We start from the raw sequence: 19,929 nt of genomic DNA on the forward strand, positions 1-19,929 counted from the left end.
CTTGGGCTATTCTTTTACCAACGAATAGTGGGATTGACCGTCACATTATAACGCCCCCACGGCTGAAAGGGCAAGCTTGTTTGGCGCGACGGGGATGCGAACCCGCGACCCTAGGATTACGAGTCGTAACCTCAACACGCTTGGCCATGCCAGGCCTAGGTTGCGTAAATAGACAAATTAAGGAAATACATAAAAAAGGCATTTCTTACCATGGCTCTTAAGGATCTCGAGGCCTTCATCAACAAGTTTGTTGAGGGGTTGCCAACTCTACCTGTGCACTAAATTAGATTAAGGGATATCTTATCTCTTACAAAAGTAACTCCAATGGCAACATGGTTTGAGACTGTCACAAAATTAAGGAAGGAACCAGAGGTAGTAGTAACTGTAACTGTAAACGTTTAATCTAAGTACATAAAATTTAGTAAATAGTTCTACATGATATCTGGAGAGCTCTTTGCATACATTTACGGATATTTGACGCGTATTCACTCAACTCGACCATTTCAATTCATATCTAACTTCACTGAGCTGCCAACAAACAAAATGTAGACCACAATGTAGTTAGAACTACGTTCTCTCTGTATTGGAATCATCCGTACTACATTCTTCAATTTGCATTGACCAATTTTCACATTAATGTTTTAAAAGAAGCATCCATACTAGAACTGCATCCGTAAGCTGTTCTTTCTGAAGATCTGAACACTTAATCATGCTATTCTACTATGAGTAAAGTTACCTACCGTAAGGTTCTGCATTGATCTTGAAGAAATGATTTTAATCATTTAGTGTATCCATGCTTAAAGTCTCAACATGCACTAAGACTATCGATCAGCATTTGTGTGTTCCAAACCGAGGCAGTGCCATATACTTAAGTCACATGCCTCCAACCCCATTATCCAACATGTAATTATCCTTTTCATATTTTTAAGGTTCATAAAACTGCAGTAGTAGTCAATCCGTATGATGAACTTTTACCATGCAAGTAGTATCAGTAGTTCTTTCTTCCTTGTATAGCATCTGCATTTAGGATCTGTAAATATAGGAATAGTATATGTATTTACATGCAGTACTTCACCTAATGGAATTGGAACAGTTATCACAGTGATTACATATCCATGACAGTACTTTAGCTTCCACATTTGCGTGCTTCTACGATAGGAATGTTTACTTACATTGCTCACTCCATCTGAAATGCATCTCTACTTTAGTGAGAGAGCTGATAATTGTACAGCAATCTTGGAGAAGTCTACCAAGATTTAATGTCAATATGACGCAAAACAAAGACATTTCAAGTTTTGTAGGAGATTGGGAATTGTCTTGTATCACTATGCTCTCTGCAGTCAATAGGTACTTAATCCATATTAAAGGATGATGAACTCCAACCTCGACTTTAGTAAAAGAGCCGATAATTGTGACTTTGGAGGAGTTTACCAGGATTTAATACTAACATAATGTAAAACAAAAAAAATTCTTGCTTTGTCAGAGATTGAGAATTGTCTTGTATCAATAGATACATATTAAAGTATGATAAAGAACGTAAACCTCAATGTACATTAGTGCACACTTTCCTGGTTTCAGCTTTTTTATGCTTTAAAGTAACATGCTTGGATTTTTAGCAGCAAACTCAAATGTGCAGCCAAACACCAGGACATTGTTGACAAAGAGTACGACTTGCCATGTAGGACATATAAAGTCCAAAAATGTTAAACAATGATTTGAAACAATTATCTAATAGGAGTAGAAAGGCATCAATGAGTAACTGCATTCACCCATTTAAAATTAACCTATACCTTTGGTATACCTTCCTTATTCCTAACAAGCACCATTAGGGATGACTACTCCCCTAATATTGTGTATAGCAGTGAAAACAATAGGACAAGGGGGAATAAACTCAAATTTTAGCAGCATAGGAGTTGTGTACAGTTTATACAGTTCTACTTTTGGAAGAAGGTGGTTGGCTTTGGGGATTAGCTGCCTTCAAGGACGGTCTTCGCAGAAAATTTGAGTTCTAAACCTTGTCACAAAAGAAAGTATATCTAGTAGAATGATAATAGCTTTTACACTTATGTGATACTTCATTTTCTCACCAGAGTCTCTTAACCCTCTTGTTAGAGAGACGTTGGAGCATACGTCACAACGTTTCAAAGACTTACATTCAAAATTTAATTAAACTACTATATTATTATTGTATACACACAAACTTGGCAAAACATAGTTAATAAATCAAATGCTAATATGATAAAAGTTTTAAGTTCTGAAGTTTATAAGAAAATAATTTTAAAAATTCTCAATTTATTTTAATATGAGAATTATAACTTTTGTTCTCTAACTAAGGGATAACCCTTCTCTAATTTATCTCCCTCTCTGAAGTACGGAATTTAATACTCATTAAATTGCTCATTATAATACTGTTAAGGCAAAGTCTAACTTTGATAGCCTTCAATCTTATTTGTTTACAGTCATAACCTAGAAAATTGTCATTATTGTTTGTACACAAAACTACACAAAGGATTATTTGTACTCTGCCCACCACAAATACTGAAACCTGGTTTCTTGCGGTGGAAGTCCGAAAACATCTCTCTGTGCCACAATTAAAAACTACCCAGGCACAGCTCTATATATCTGTTTGTTAATTTCATAAATCCTTAAAATTATGCAAAATATTTTGCCTAAAAAACTTCATAGTTTTTTTAATGTTTATTCATCTTTGTATTATTTTTAAGACATAAATAATATGTAAAATTCACGTGAGTTGATATTTACAACTAACTACAATCAATACATTGTTGACTCTTTATGTTGATTTAAATACTAAAACGTTTTTTACTGTAAAAACTTGTGAACTGGATGATAATAGCACCAGTATTCAAAATGTTGTACCTGTACTAAAAACTAATCTTACTGCAAAAGCTGAAATTGTAATAAAACGTGCTTTATCAATAGGTAAACTCAAAACGAGACTAATTATTGATTGATTCACTGATCCAGTAGGGAAGAAATGGTCAGTGTCTACCTGAATAAGGAGAGTTTTTATGCAGCATTTTAGATAAAAGGTTGTTTAGCATTTGACACATGTCTATTCTGTTATTTAGCCTATTATTACTCACTAAATCCATGTTCACTTTGTAATTATCCTAAAAAAAAATGGCCTATTATAAAGTGCATCTGTCTAAGATTTCTGTAAAAATAAATTTACCCTGAAAATACCACACTACTAACAAAACTTTAATATTATATTAAGTAAGTGACAATGTTTTACATTTCACTTTTGAAATCACATTTTCTGTTGTTAAGGTTATTATTTTACATTTTAGTTCAAAATAACTATACTGTTGGTCAACTAAAAGAAATGTTATCTAAAAATGAAAATAAAGGTAGGGAGAGAATAAATGGTTCTTGCATACTGGTTTTGCCATAAGATCAAAAACTGTCAAAGATTCCTAATGTTCAAAACCAAACAAAGAAAAATAATTTGTCAACCTTTTTTTAATATTGCATGGGGTATACAAAATGAGTGTATTTTTAAATACATGTCACAAAAACAAAACATGTAATACAATACACTTAACTATAAATGGCATAAGTTTAGTACATTTCTATCATTTATCACTGAAAGTTCAAATTATTTAAAAGTGGCTAATGCATAACTATGTATGTATGTATAGAAACACACATACCCGTACACACACAAAATGCTTCAAATTGCTTATTTTTCAGTTATTACCAATTTACAATTTAAATTTTTTATATAGCTGTATTATACAATATAACTGTATTCTCTGGCACATTAATTGATTTCCAAAATGTTACAAACGTTAGGATTTATACTATAAAGATTTACATTTCAGCTCATCATTAAATAGTAAAATCTTGTGCCTATTTCATAATTTTGGGTTATTCAAGAATGGCTTGTGCAAGTTTCATTTATGAAAAATTAAAATTAAATCATGACATTTAAAGTATGTTACAATAAATATTTTGATTAATGATTTCAATATTTAAAAAAAATGTTAGATAATACTATTACAGGGATTTTAAGCAAGACCCCCCTCAAAAAAAAGTTAAAAGTTAGAAAGTTAAAATTTTGCAGGAACCTGAAATTCTCAAACTTTTCCAAATTACAAAAAAAACAACAACATATAATCATTTTGTACAGTTAAGAATAAAAAAATTCCACGTGGAAATGGCAATATGGCTTTACAAGATGCATGAATGTTTCATTACCACTTTTGGCATTACTATGATGCATAATTAAAATATATTACAACTGAAACTATTATTTATGAAAAACTTAAGGTAAACATCCAAGAAATAACCATACATAGAATTAAAAGGTAATAATGTAAGTTACCTAAAGAATTAATAGAGGATATGTTTATTTCTAAAGTAGATTGCAACTATCCTAGTAAGCAGTCCACTCAAAGAAAATTCCCCTCTCATACTAATATAATTTTTGGCTTCAATAACAGTTTTCCAAATACTTGTTACATATTTTAGCTTAACTAAGTAATGCTTATTGTTTGAAAAATCCGTTTTTAATTTACAAATTTATTCATTATGTAGTTTCTTTGCAAAATGTATAATCTTTTGATATTAACTGATTTTCTTACATTTTCCATTACTTTTGAAAATATATATTATATAGATATACACACACACACTTTGCAAAATATTTCAAATACAAAATTAGATAATAGTCCTTGTTAATAAGTTTTACCTACTTAACTAATCAAAACCCCATAGAATTGTTTCTTAACTTAACAATCTGAAAATTTTACAGTTTGCCAACACCTTAATAACAATTTTTATCCATTCCAATTGCTATAGTGTAAACAGACAGCAATCCAAATACACTAAGGTAATTAAAATGTTACTTTATAGATAATTCTCTTTCTTCATAACAAAATCAAAATAATCTAAGTATATAAAAAAACGAAAGTTAATGATACAAACATTCTTTTGTTGTATATATCATGTTCTATATTCAACTCACCAATAAACAAATTACCCTTGCTGACTACACATGCAACGCAAATTTACAAAACACGTACTTGCAATTCTTTGAATCTCAGTAATGATTGAGGGAAAAACAAGTCTTTTTACTTTTATGTTTTATGGTAGATTCTGTTAGAAACTTTTAAATAGTCTTGAATCTTTAGGCAGTGTGCTGACATGTTGAATAATTTCTATGTACTACTACTCCTTTCTGTCTAGTTTTAAACTTTGTGCTGATGAAAAATCCAGCACAGACATTTTTGAAACACTACCATTTCAGAGAAGGCAGAAACAGTATATATGGAATTATTCAAATAAAATTTTAAAGAACCTTGCATACAAATCATCATTTCTCTAGAGAAACAGGTTTCTCAGTCTGCTGCATTAAATATGAAAATAAATTTTACAAATTGAAAATCTAAATTTAGTTTCTGTTATCTTAATTATAATTATCATCATAACTTTGATTTAACTAATTTCAGTTTTTAATTCATTAAGAACCAGCTTTCAAATATACTAACATTTTCAAAAGGAAAAACTTTAAAAAATCACAACTTCTTTATGAAATAATTACTTGTCAAATGAATAAAATACTTCTACTTTATACACACACATGTACACAGACATAGAAACAAATACTATGAACATACATCAGAAATCTTGTAATACTATGTTAAAGCTGCAGCAAGACAAAAATTTAATTTTGATATAATTTTGCTACCTCTGAAGTACTAATCAATTGACCTTATTTACAATTAAATGACAAATGTCAGTAACTAAGAAACATCCATCAATGGTACCCCTTAATTCACAATGACTAACATTTTTCATGAACAATTCATTGGCAAAGCCATCATAAATTTTATTTTAAGAAACAACTTTTCACAATTAAAGAAAATTGTCGTCTTTTAATTTTTCAAGTCTTGAATATTCTACTAACTACGACTTGATTATTCATATGTTGAGGAACCTTTCTTGAATAGGTGTTCCTCTTTCGTTGGTTTATCTTCACCTGCAAAAATGAAATGGATGAATAAATTTTTCTTTATGACATTAATTCATACTGCAGTTGAGAGGGAAGATATCATCCTAAACAAAACTATCCATTATCTTCTCTTTCCCATAATAAGCTACTCTTTATCACCAGACTACATGCGTGTTCATGTCATTTGTAAATCCTATACATGTATTTTGGCTTTTTAAGAATGTCTAAAGTACACAATAAACATGACTTAATTTGGTCATATTATTATGATATTTGCCACCTTTAAGTTTAAATTTTGAGATAATGAAAATGTGAATCAACAACTCCTGTATGTTAAAATTGGATGATACTACCCCTTTAATGTACTGAATGTTTTTCATAGCTTGTGAAACTAATTACAAGACAGATACAGACACAGTCATTTCGATTTTTTATATTTTATATTTCTTATATATAACAAGCTAGCTAACTCCCCAAAATAATCTTCCAATGAACATTTACTTCTCTAAAAAATATTTTTGAATTTCTTTTATACTTAGACAACAAAAACAAGTTTGTTGATATTTTAATGTTTTACATTAGTAATTACATTTCGAGCTGCCACATATAAAGAATCTTTAAATAACAAATTTAACCATTATAAAAACTGCACATTAGCAGTTGTTTGTACTTAATGGATTTTGTTTTTACAGCCTTGTCCATGTTTTAATTATTATATAATTATAAAAATGTTTGCTGTGTTTAAATGTTTGTGCAAAGCTACACTAATGACATTGTGTGAATAATACCTAATTTCATCAAACAGGCAGATTAAAGAAAAGGCAACTAGTTAACAGTACCCACGTCTAACTCTCTAGCTTCTCTAGTCTGACCAAATAATGGGATTTAACTGCTCCCTTTATAATGCAACATTTTCTACTTCTAATGTAATTAAAACTTTCACAGAACATGCCTTTAAACTACAGCAGTCCTAGTACTGATCAACTATTGTTCTAGGTCCAGGATTCAAGTGAAGGACATGGTGACTGTGTGATAACAGTAGTTTCTTTGTTTGTTGTTAAGCACAAAGATACATAATGGGCTGTTTGTGTTGTGCTTAGTCCAGATTATGGCATTATAAGTCTTCAGACATACTGCTGACCTACTGGGGGGAAATTTTTTTTGAAAGCAAACTTTATTATGGCATGATATTTTAACAAGATTACTATGGTCATCAAAGTGATATCAACAAAAATGTCCCTGTGCATACAATTCTAATAAGTAAAGAAGTATGCACAAAAACACACATTAAGGTATAACACAGAAATTATTGGTAGGAATCAAGGAGAAACAGTAAAGATATATCTGTTATTTGATGCAATAACTACACTTTGGCCCATCTAAACCATCCTTTTTTGAGGTCACAATAAAATGGAATATTCATACTGAGAAGCATTTTTCTATAGGTAGTTTTCTGGATATCACATCTCACTGAACATCTGTAAAATGTCCAAACTAATCCACTTGAGGTATGCTGGTCACCGTTTAACCATCTTAAAATGAAATGATTTTGCTTGTGAAGTCACTGAGAAGACTTTAAAAATGCAAAGTATTGTTCCACCTGTCTAAACACAAACAAGATAAAAGTCCCTTTATTGTTAAATATACAAGGAAAACTACAAACAACTGAGCCAATACTAGATAAGTTAGTGGATTTTGATATAAAGGCAGCAGAAATGTTCAGTTAACTACAAAATGCTTTTTTGAAAGTAGGATCTTTCAGTTGATAACCTGTAAGCCAAGTAAATGATAACTGTTCTATTCGAAAAGTGTATTATATGCACTGCTGTATTTTAGAGGTTGTGGTCACATATGTGAAGAAGAAAATGATAAGAATTTCTTTAGAACAGTTTGGAAGCTGTTTCTATTTAAAAGAAAATAATATAAGTGATACAGTCTCTTCAAGGGCATTCAACAATAACAGCAACCTAAAAGAACAGGTAAAGTGTACCACTTGGAAAAATGCATTTGTCAAACTAAACAAAGCATTTACTATATTTCATTGTATAAACTGCTTTAAAGTTTATATTAAAACAACTGTGTGCAATAAACTCACTTCACTGCATGATTTGTCTACCTCAGACAATATCTTGTTCTGGTGAGCATTCCTTCTATACTTTAAAGCTTGTCAACAACAGGCTCCACAGCACCACGATGACAGGAATTTGATGGTACTGTCAGTTTAATCTAAATGAGTGAAATTGATCTAGCAAGAATGTTATTCATGATTTTTTTTTTCTGGAATCTCTTTGCTGTTTTGCTTTTCAGTCAAGATAGTTTCTCACTTTTCCCTTACATAATGTTTTCACAGTGTGCAGTATATGGGAATATGCCACGTGGAACATTAAAAAAATTGAATTTAGAGAAACTGATGAAAGTAGTCATACCACATTAGAGAACAGTTTCTGCACTTAAATTAACAATAAAGGTAAGAACACAGGCTGACTTCAATTTCACCACCATATTACATTTGCAAAAAGACCTTTTCTGCAGGAAAATACAGAAACAGAATATTGAACAGTTGGCTGATCCAATAAGCTGGAATTTTATCTATAGTAAAAACTTGAATTTTTGAAATAAATATTTTATTACTTGGTGGGATATCTAACTTAACAGGCCCCACTAAAAAAAAAAGAATTAGTTTTCACAAATAATTATTTTTTGGAAAAATATAGAAATGAAATAGATAATGATAAGATGGAGAACGAATTGGAGATTTTTCTATTTTGTATGTTAAAACTTCTTTTTTCTGATAAATAATTTATTATTTAATGGAATAATTAACTCAGTACATTCCATTAAAAATTAAGGTTTCTCAAAATTATTTTAACCATACCTGCTGGTTGGAGTACAAGGAATTTCAAAATGTCTGAAAGAGAAATCACACCCACAACATGATCACCAGAGTCCACAACCACCAACCTGTGAACCTATAAATGAAACATTTAAAATACTGGTATTTCGATAAAAGATTTAAAGCTTTCTTCCAAATTATAGAATCATAAAACAAACAAACAAAATATATACATAGTCATATGTTAATTAATCAGCACATACAGAAATATATTAACAAATTACATTGTTAATCCTTCCTTATGGATGAAACATACAGGTTTCAGTAATTCAGTAAGTTTTCAAATAAAATGGAAGCCATTGTTATGAGAAGCACAGAGGTTTTCAAAATCAAAACTCAACCTATGTCCTAATTATTTTGAGCTTTTAGTATGAATTATACTTAAGTTTACATTCCAGTCTGTTATCAGTATACTATTCAATTAGTATTAAGGGTGGAAAAAACTATGCACAATGAGTAATTTGTTCTATATGACAAGAGATAACTCAAACCATAAAGCATAAACTAATTTAGAACTACAGATTTCATGTAAAGCTACTACAGGGCTACCTGAGCATACTGTTCCTAATTTTAAAATAACATTATAGAAAAGATGGCTAGTTAAAAGCACCAACCAATAATTCTTAAACAACTGGCTAAAAATAAACTAACTTCCAGAAAGCTTTAACATAAATTCCTATGACCTTTATAAAAAAAACCTGTATGGTTCTATGACATCAAGCAAACGCAAACTAACATGGCAGGGGTTTAGTTTAGAGAGAGAGAGACCAGAAGATTTCTCTCTCCAACTGGGGCGTTCAGGAACGTTGTGGTTTCTCTTCGTCCCCTTTCGTGGAAGGTTATTGAGTTTATCTGGGGTTTTTTGTTTTTCTTTTATTTTAACTCTTTTTGGGTGAAGGAGTGAAGTTAGTCATAATTATTATTATTCATGAGCGAGTCAAAGGTAGCTCCAAAGAAAACAGCCAGAACTCGTCCTGAAAGGCAGATGACATAGTAAATGTGAACATAAACGCGAAATGAAATGACAAGATTCAGGGCATGGCAATAAAGTTGCCTTGGCTGGGATCTAAAGATCCAATGCCTAAGATTTTGCTGTGGGGGGAAACGGGAGTGCCCCGAGGAAAACCCACTTTCACAGGACAGGTGCCAAAAGATTTACCTGTCCTGTGCCCGAGACCTGAAAAAGAAAATACATAATATTTACGCAAGGTTTGCCCTTTAAGTACTTTGTTGTGTGATTTGTGATTCCTGAAATATGTTGTATGGTGAAATAAATTTGGTTGGTGCACTAGTTAATTTATAGAGTGATGCCGTTAGTTTGTTTCTGTGTTCTGCATTTAAATAGTATTTGTGTGACATTTCTGTTAGTCTGTTTCTTAACGTTGGGAAGTTACTGATTTGATGTATATAATTTACTGGAGTGTATGATGGTAGTCTGAATGCAGATCTTAGTATTTTGTTTTGTTGAACTTGGATTTTCTGGAGTGTGTTATCTGACATATTATATGTGACTTGACATCCATACTCTGTTAGCTAATGGATGTAAGCCTTGTATATTTGGATAATGGTTTTTGGTGAGCATTTTGAGTGTTTGCTGGTTAGAGTCATTAAGTGTGAAATGCATTTTCTAATTGATGAGTGTATGCTGTTAACATGTTTTTTCCATGTTAGTTTTGTGTCGAAAGTGATACCAAGGAATGTGATGTGTTTGCTCATGTTAATGGGCGTATTTCTGAGTGATAATTTTACTTTTTCTACAGTTTTTCTTTGTGTTTTTAGTTTCCTGTAGAAGGTGATTGCTTGTGTTTTGGTTGGATTTAAAACTACTCTCCACTTGTTACTCCAGTTCGAGACATTGTTAAGTGATTCTTGCATGCAAGACATGGCCATTACTGGGTTTCTGGCGATTCTCCAGATAGCAATGTCATCTGCATATTGTGAATCATGAGTGTATGTTAAATTGGGGAAAGGTATGTCGCTGACAAAAATAATATACAATAGTGGAGAAAGGACTGATCCATGTAAAGCTACTAAAGGGCTACCTGAGCATACTGTTCCTAATTTTAAAATAACATTATAGGAAAGATGGCTAGTTAAAAGCACCAACCAATAATTCTTAAACAACTGGCTAAAAATAAACTAACTTCCAGAAAGCTTTAACATAAATTCCTATGACCTTTATAAAAAAAACCTGTATGGTTCTATGACATCAAGCAAACGCAAACTAACATGGCAGGGGTTTAGTTTAGAGAGAGAGAGACCAGAAGATTTCTCTCTCCAACTGGGGCGTTCAGGAACGTTGTGGTTTCTCTTCGTCCCCTTTCGTGGAAGGTTATTGAGTTTATCTGGGGTTTTTGTTTTTCTTTTATTTTAACTCTTTTTGGGTGAAGGAGTGAAGTTAGTCATAATTATTATTATTCATGAGCGAGTCAAAGGTAGCTCCAAAGAAAACAGCCAGAACTCGTCCTGAAAGGCAGATGACATAGTAAATGTGAACATAAACGCGAAATGAAATGACAAGATTCAGGGCATGGCAATAAAGTTGCCTTGGCTGGGATCTAAAGATCCAATGCCTAAGATTTTGCTGTGGGGGGAAACGGGAGTGCCCCGAGGAAAACCCACTTTCACAGGACAGGTGCCAAAAAGATTTACCTGTCCTGTGCCCGAGACCTGAAAAAGAAAATACATAATATTTACGCAAGGTTTGCCCTTTAAGTACTTTGTTGTGTGATTTGTGATTCCTGAAATATGTTGTATGGTGAAATAAATTTGGTTGGTGCACTAGTTAATTTATAGAGTGATGCCGTTAGTTTGTTTCTGTGTTCTGCATTTAAATAGTATTTGTGTGACATTTCTGTTAGTCTGTTTCTTAACGTTGGGAAGTTACTGATTTGATGTATATAATTTACTGGAGTGTATGATGGTAGTCTGAATGCAGATCTTAGTATTTTGTTTTGTTGAACTTGGATTTTCTGGAGTGTGTTATCTGACATATTATATGTGACTTGACATCCATACTCTGTTAGCTAATGGATGTAAGCCTTGTATATTTGGATAATGGTTTTTGGTGAGCATTTTGAGTGTTTGCTGGTTAGAGTCATTAAGTGTGAAATGCATTTTCTAATTGATGAGTGTATGCTGTTAACATGTTTTTTCCATGTTAGTTTTGTGTCGAAAGTGATACCAAGGAATGTGATGTGTTTGCTCATGTTAATGGGCGTATTTCTGAGTGATAATTTTACTTTTTCTACAGTTTTTCTTTGTCTTTTTAGTTTCCTGTAGAAGGTGATTGCTTGTGTTTTGGTTGAATTTAAAACTACTCTCCACTTGTTACTCCAGTTCGAGACATTGTTAAGTGATTCTTGCATGCAAGACATGGCCATTACTGGGTTTCTGGTGATTCTCCAGATAGCAATGTCATCTGCATATTGTGAATTATGAGTGTATGTTAAATTGGGGAAAGGTATGTCGCTGACAAAAATAATATACAATAGTGGAGAAAGGACTGATCCATGTAAAGCTACTAAAGGGCTACCTGAGCATACTGTTCCTAATTTTAAAATAACATTATAGGAAAGATGGCTAGTTAAAAGCACCAACCAATAATTCTTAAACAACTGGCTAAAAATAAACTAACTTCCAGAATGCTTTAACATAAATTCCTACGAACTTTATAAAAAAAACAACTAATTTTTTAGAAACAAGTACTTATATGGTTCTATGACATCAAGCTCTTTCACAGAATGATCATATACATATTCCACCCCACTTGTATCATGGTGTTACATATGAAAAATTGCATTATCATGTTCAAATTTGAAACTTGATTTTTAGTCACTGAAAGAGCAGCATTATCATAAATTTGTCAGAATAGTATAATATACTGTCTGGTTCATTACAAGCTCACTTTATTTTTCTTATTTCAAAAACTGAATCATATTTAAATTGGTTTTTGTCATGATGGATAAAAGTGATATTTGTCTAAGTTTCTTGTATGAGTTCAAGCCTGGTCATAGTGCAGTGACAGCAGCTTGTAATATCAGTCATGAGTTTGATGATGGCACAGTTAATAATTGTGCAGCACAGAGTCGATTTTGGTCTGGTGAAACAAGCCTTCAAAATGAGCCTTGGGGCTGCCTTCAGACAGCCATTAATGAAGAATTGAAGGCCTTAATTGAATCAGATACTTACCAAACCATGAGAGAACTTGCTGATAAACTTAATGTTCATTATTCAACAGTTTCCCAAACTCCTGAAACAATTATCAAGGTGAAAAAGCTTGATAGATGGGTACCTCATGGTTGAAAAAAAACCCCAAAAAAAACAAAAACAAAAAAAGTTTAAATTTGCTCATCACTCCTCACTCACAACAAAAACAACCTGTTTCTCTATAGAATTAATTACCTGTCATGACAAATGGATTCTTTAGAACAGTTGAAATGATCCAGACAGTACCTTGACTATGAAGAAGTACCAAACACACATGCTAAAATTAGCTTTTCACCCTAAGAAGCTTATGATTAATGTTTGACTGTTGTCAGCAGGAGTTATCCATTATTTATTCTTAAACTGAAAAGAAATAATCATAGCAGAGAAATATTGTTGTGAACTTAAAATTATGTATCAAAAAATGTCATGGAAACATCCAGCAGTAGTCAATTACAGTGGACCCATACTGCTTCATGACAATGCTTAACATCATGTTTCACATGTTACTATCCACAAACTAAATGAACTTCATTGTGAAACTTCACCTGATTTATCATATTTACCAGACCTTTCCCCTACAGATTATCACATTTTAAAACATTTAGACAATTTTTAAATGAAAAATTTTTGCATATCAAAGGTCAATTGAAAGTGCCTTCAAATACTTTATTGCATCAAAGAATATCCAATTCTATAAAGAAGGCATTTATAAACTTACAACTCCTTGCAAGAAGTGTATCGAGTCTAAAGGAGCTTACTTTTATTAAATAAATTAAACAATAAAAAAATGTACTTGTTTCACATTTTCCTTTAAAAATTTAACATTTAATACACAACAGCCTGGATGATTCTCTAACTTAACATCATTTTGTCATAAATAACACTTGCTAAAAAAAGAGGTGGTTGGGATTATTAAAATTTTACAAACGTAGAATGGTTTATTTCTATTAAAATGTTCTTTTTTATGTCTAAAGACAGAATGACTGGCCTTACCATAACTGGCTGCAGACAGCAAAAGACAGTAGGAGACAAGAGTTTGTGGATTTAAGCACTTAACTCCTAAATGCCAATTGATCCTTTGAAGCTGCAATTGAATGATGCCTGATAATGGATTATCTTCAATGCTTCTGGGAGCTATGACCATAGACATTTTCCATTATGACTTAATGATAATGACAAAGACTAGTAGTGGACAAAACATTTTAACATGTAATGCAAACCTTTCCAAGGTACAAATTTGTTCTCAGTTCCACAGGGTATTTAGGTCAGAATAAAATATAACAGAATAATTGTTTTTGTACTGAATCTTTCATAGTGTAAATCTAAATCCAGGGTCTCCTTGAATCTACTAAAATTCTGTCATATTCTACCAACATTATATAATATACAGACAAGATCTGTATTTTCTGTTCAATTTTTTGGGGAAAAATATTGCCAAAATGGCACCATTAACATATAAATGCAAGTGTGCCAAGTATAGAGTATGTGTAAAATGCAGTTATGATGGTAAAAGCATAGAAGAGAAAATGAAATGTATAATGGATCATCAGCCTGGTTCAAAGGTACAAAAGTACAATGCAATTATGTTGAGATTCCAGGTTCTTCTATGACTGAGGGAAACAAGACTTCCTCATACAAGCCACAGATGTATAAAATTCAAAAACTGAGTGAGCTAACAACAGCATTTTCTATGAATCATTCATATTATTTCTATTTTCAAAGCAGCCAAGTTCAACAAGGAACATCTGTTGAAGAAAGCTAAATAAGATATACTCCATATTGCATACAGATGGTTTATTTTTTGTCAAAAATTTGCAAAAGCATTTTCTCAGCAGATACAAATCAACTTATAAACATGGTGCTGATTGATTACCAAAAATGCAGTGGTAAGAGTGATATTATGTCCAGCTTAAACTTTTGTCTTGACATTTGCAGAATTCAAAAGATGCTGAGTGGAGGTTCACTACAAATAAAATGTGTTGATGGCTTTGTTATGAGAAACCTCCAAGAAGGAAAATGTACACAACTGTATGGAATCATTACAGCGTGTTGGCATCTGGGTAAGATTTGGTAAAAGTATAAAGCTAAATTGTGAAATACTATACTTCCATTGTGCCAGAAGCAGCAAGATTCAGGTTGTCTCTATTAAATATTCAATTACTTTCATGGGGTGAGTATAACACTGAAATCAGAAGTGCATCAATTACATTGCTAAAAATCACCTGGAAAAGGTTTTAGAATTGATGCACAGATCATATGTGGAAAACTGTCATGAAACAATATGTAGGAGAATGTTTTTCAAACTGGCAAATGCTTTAATCTCCAATGACATGAAAGCTATAACTGATATCGAGTATGGAACTGGGATTTTGTTGAATGAATCGTTTTATTGTCTGGTTTCCATCATTGATACAATCAATCCAGGTATATGGGATGAGTACAGAAATAAAATGCTTGTTGTGACTAAACTTGTGACATATCATTTGGATAATAAAGCAGCACACTGCAGTGGTGATAGGTCAGAATATGATCCCATTGTATAAATTATACTTTAAATAAAAGTAGTGTTCACCAAAACTTGTCAAATTTCCTTTGCTTTCTTGGATGATTTGAAGGAAAAGGTTTTTGCATATCATCATCACATGCTTGATTATATTCATAACAAAATGAAATTGTACATGGGGTATCAAATTTGTGTACTCAATCAACAGGCAGAAATTTCAAAGATAAAAAAAGCAAGGCTTTGTGGGAAACAGTATATACAGTGTACCCTTTAATGGATTAGAAGATGAAGTTTAACCCATTATCATAAGAAAAGTATGGAGTATTTTGGAAAGTGAAAACTGAGTTAGCATGGTACAACATTTGAAATACTTCCAACTATGAATTGAAATGCAGATGTTGCATATGGAAGGATCACACATCTAGTGGGGATTCAAAGAGGGATTATTCTGGGGTACTCTCAATTTTTGAAGCTTTACTTACAGAGTTGCATAAAAATTTTCTGCATATCAAAAACGTAATTATCTAAAGTGATAGTGCAAAGGTGTATCAAATGTATGAGCTTATTGTTGGAATACTACAACTTAACGGAACAAGTCTAATAAAAATTGTGCAGTGTATCCATACAGATATGCAGAATTATATATGTAAAAATGGTTGGTATGGATAAAGAAAGCACTATGTAGAGGAGCAAACAATGTTTTGACACTTCTTCGGTTATTGTCAGGTTCACAATGAAAGTCGAAATGTTGTTCACTCCTCTACATAGTGCTTTCTCTACCCAAACCAGCCATTTTTACATATATAATTTTCTCTACAGTGGGTTTTCTTGTCATCACAGATATGTAGAATGATAAGAGTTTGATGCTTATTTTGCTTTACAATGGCCCATGATTTTAAATATGTGAACATGGGAAACAACGTTATATCTCCAACACAGTTATTTACAGTGTTGAGTGCAATGGGAGGTTCAGGAAATGATGTCCAAGTCTTGTATACATTCAATTGTGAACAATAAGCAGTTTAAGAGCAAGCTAATAAAAAAAGTACAAATTTCTTCAAGACGCCTTTTACTTGGCAAAATGGTATAATTTTTGAAGAAGATGGAAAGGCTCATGCCCAAGAATATTCCAGATTACCATTGGTGCAGTAGTTCAACTGAAGCCAGATGTAGTTGCAGAAAATGGATACAAAATGGAAGTTCAACATCAAAGAGAATTCGAACTAGAGGATGAGCATCCAGAACAAACTTGACCTAAATTAGAGAATACTGATGATGACAGTACAGCAATCATTAATGGGCAATGCATCCATGGCAAATATTTAATTCTTGATATGCAGGACATATGTAAAGATATTGAAGACAAAGAACTTAAATTTACTAATGTGAATGATATGGATGATACTGATGATAAGAAAAGCAATGCAAGTGATGAAAAAGATGCATCATTATCCTAAGAAATTAGCACCCCTTTTACAAAGATTATACAAGTTCCATCAGCTGAAATATGACACCAACATTTCTGGCAGATGAAAAGAAGGGGATGACAAAGAAACTCCAGATCTTGTGATGTCCACTGACATTACTGTTTGCATAGTTTGTAACAGGAAATTTTCCTCACTGGCATTTTGGGAAAGTCATAAATGCAAAGGACCATCAGATCAACATGATGCCATATAATTTGCAGTGTTAGAGGCAGTGAGACAACTGGATGGAGGTTCTGTTGGTAGTTTAGGTAATAATTTTGTTCTTCAATATGAAAAGTGATATGAATCTTTTCAGACAGGTTGGGCAATAAGGGGTGTTCAGAGAAAAACTCGTGGAGAAAAAATATTTATCATCATCATACAGATGATGTGAATCAAAGGTATGATGGTATGAAATGTAAGTGATAAAAAAGGGTCCTGGCCACGTGCTTGAGAAGTTGATAATGAAATACCCTCCTGCACTGAATCTTCCATCTGAAAGAGATTCGACTGGCAATCAGCACTTTCACTGCAACAGGAAAAAATATAAAATAAAAAAGCAGCAAATGGCCAACTTTCAACTTGTTCAAGTTTCTCAAATGTGCTTCCAAATATCGCCAAGGATATTCTTGATGCAAATCTGCACCAAGGGCATACTATGCAGTGGTCCTTGAAAATATTTTTTGCTATTCTATTTTAGTACTAAAAGCCCAATTTCACTCTTCCAATTCCATAGTTAATGTTCTGCAATTGGCACACATATCAGGAAATTTTGATACCTTGAGATGCATTATGTGTTAAGTATCATTGCAAACATTTTGGCTTTGATCTGTACTAATTTTATTATTGTCATATAGTAATGATGTCATTGCCTGTTTAAAATTAATGTATTGTATAGTACTAGAACTATGGATTGCTTTACTTTTGTGGAAAATGGGGTTAAAGTGCTGATTTAATCCCTCTTTCTTCTTTTTCAAGAAATGTCTTCCAACTTATTTATATACAAGTACTTAGTTTAGCAAGCTACTTACCAAAAATCTAAATATGCTACTTCAATTTAGGAAAAGGTTAAGTGCAATACTCCAAGATGTTTAACTAGTGGTTTAAAGTACATAGAACAAACCACAATTTTTGTTTTTTTACACCTAAGGTATAATTTATATACATTTAAAAGGTGTAAAAAATTGTGGTTTGTTCTATATACTTTAAACCACTAGCTAAATAAACTATATCATCTATTTTACATAATGGTGTATCCTCACATAAATACTGTAAATCCAGCAACTGGATAAGGTAAACATCTGGGAGTATTGCACTTAACCTTTTCATAAATTGAAGTAGCATATTTATTAAAATGGTCTGTTCAAATGCAAGTTTCCCTAATTGCATTTGAACAGACCATTTTAATAAACATTCATTTGCTACTGCTAAAATTACTATCTTAGAAAAAAAATGTCATGTTAACTTATTAACAGAAAGAGCAGGTAATTTCATTTTGAAAGAACAAAAAAAACAACAAACAAACAAAAACCAAAAAAAAACAACTGTGATTTTAGGCCAGATTTTCAAAATAAAACTCCAGAATCTTTATGTGTAAATTTATGTGTTAGATGTTTATTTCAGATTGATAACATTAAACAAATTAAAAAAAGAAAAAAAAAAGAGAAGGATTAACTTTAAAAGCTTCTGTGAAAACTTAGATTATGAGTTTGACAAGTCCACTAATATTTTGAAATTTATAATACAATAGTCATTTTAATAAAATAGTACAAAACAAATATTTGTCAAGGCTCTTTTTATATCTCTAAAGGCTAAGTGTGACTGTCTTCCCACAAATGGCTGCAGACAGAGAAAAGCAGTAAAAAAAAAAAAAAAAAAAAAAAGAGACGTTACGAACTTAAGCACTCAACTCCTAATCCCCTACCATACAATTGTATTTGCCCGGCATGGCTAGATAGGTTAAGGCATTCAACTTGTAATCTGAGGGTCACGAGTTCAAAACCCTGTTGCATCAAACATGCTCGCCCTTTCAGCCGTGGGGGCATTATAATGTGACAGTCAATCCCACTATTCTTTGGTAAAAGAGTAGCCAAAGAGTTGGCAGTGGGTGGTGATGACTAGCTGCCTTCCCTCTAGTCTTACACTGCAAAATTAAGGACAGCTAACATAGATAGCCTTCGAGTAGCTTTACGAGAAATTAAAAAAAAATAAACAACTGCATTTGGATTATATCTGATAGATGGAATATCACTAATGATTTGGAAGCTATGATCACAGGCATCCTCCATTATGACTTAGTGATAATTACAAGGACTGATAATAGAAAATTTGTTTTTATTTCAATGTAAACATTTTGGCTTTGACTTGTGTGTGTGCAGGGGGACTTGGTATACAACTGTAACATACATCATGAATATCACAATTTTATTCTTATTATTATATTTTATAGCTGTAAATTCAGGAGTCGTTTGGTGCTGTTAATTTTTAAATTTATATATTCATTCACTATGTTGTGCTTTGTTTTATTAAATTCACTGATTCCTAGAGAAGCTAGTTAAACTCATACCTCAGCTTGTACTATCCTTTCTAGTACAGCTTCAAGTGTGTCATCTACTTTGCACTTTAAAACTCCTTCAAACCACTGAAAAAGTGATAAAAACACTTCCATATGTAAACATAGAGAATTAAACAGAAACATTCTGAAAAAATAAATCAGATATATAACACAAATTATCTGATAAGAAGCAGCAACAAAATAACTTTGCATTACATTTGAAAGTGAAGAAAATTTCACAAACGTGAAGTAAATGTAATATAAACATTATAATACTCAAACCATTTGAATGTAACACACTAATCTTTATGACAGGACTAACTA

The 19,929-nt window shown here is 32.1% G+C and overlaps 1 protein-coding gene across 10 annotated transcripts in view; it reads right to left on the bottom strand.

Annotated features, from left to right (window-relative positions):
* Positions 1 to 3,468: 3,468 nt before the first annotated feature.
* The window catches only part of LOC143233873 (5'-AMP-activated protein kinase subunit gamma-1-like), a 171,207-nt gene continuing 154,746 nt past the window's right edge, over positions 3,469 to 19,929 (bottom strand). For 7 of the 10 annotated variants that reach the window (XM_076470710.1, XM_076470709.1, XM_076470713.1 and 4 more), the window contains 3 exons: positions 19,618 to 19,692; positions 8,856 to 8,949; positions 3,469 to 6,007 (listed from right to left, as the gene is read on the bottom strand). In XM_076470710.1, coding sequence (XP_076326825.1) covers positions 5,946 to 6,007; positions 8,856 to 8,949; positions 19,618 to 19,692 — 231 coding nt within the window. In that variant the 3' untranslated portion in view covers positions 3,469 to 5,945. Of the gene's footprint in view, positions 6,008 to 8,855; positions 8,950 to 19,617; positions 19,693 to 19,929 lie in introns of those variants that run through there. The other 3 variants (XM_076470711.1, XM_076470717.1, XR_013018369.1) reach the window with 2 other exon arrangements.

The sequence above is a fragment of the Tachypleus tridentatus genome, chromosome 12 (genome assembly GCF_004210375.1).
Source record: "Tachypleus tridentatus isolate NWPU-2018 chromosome 12, ASM421037v1, whole genome shotgun sequence".
Lineage (NCBI taxonomy): Eukaryota > Metazoa > Arthropoda > Merostomata > Xiphosura > Limulidae > Tachypleus > Tachypleus tridentatus.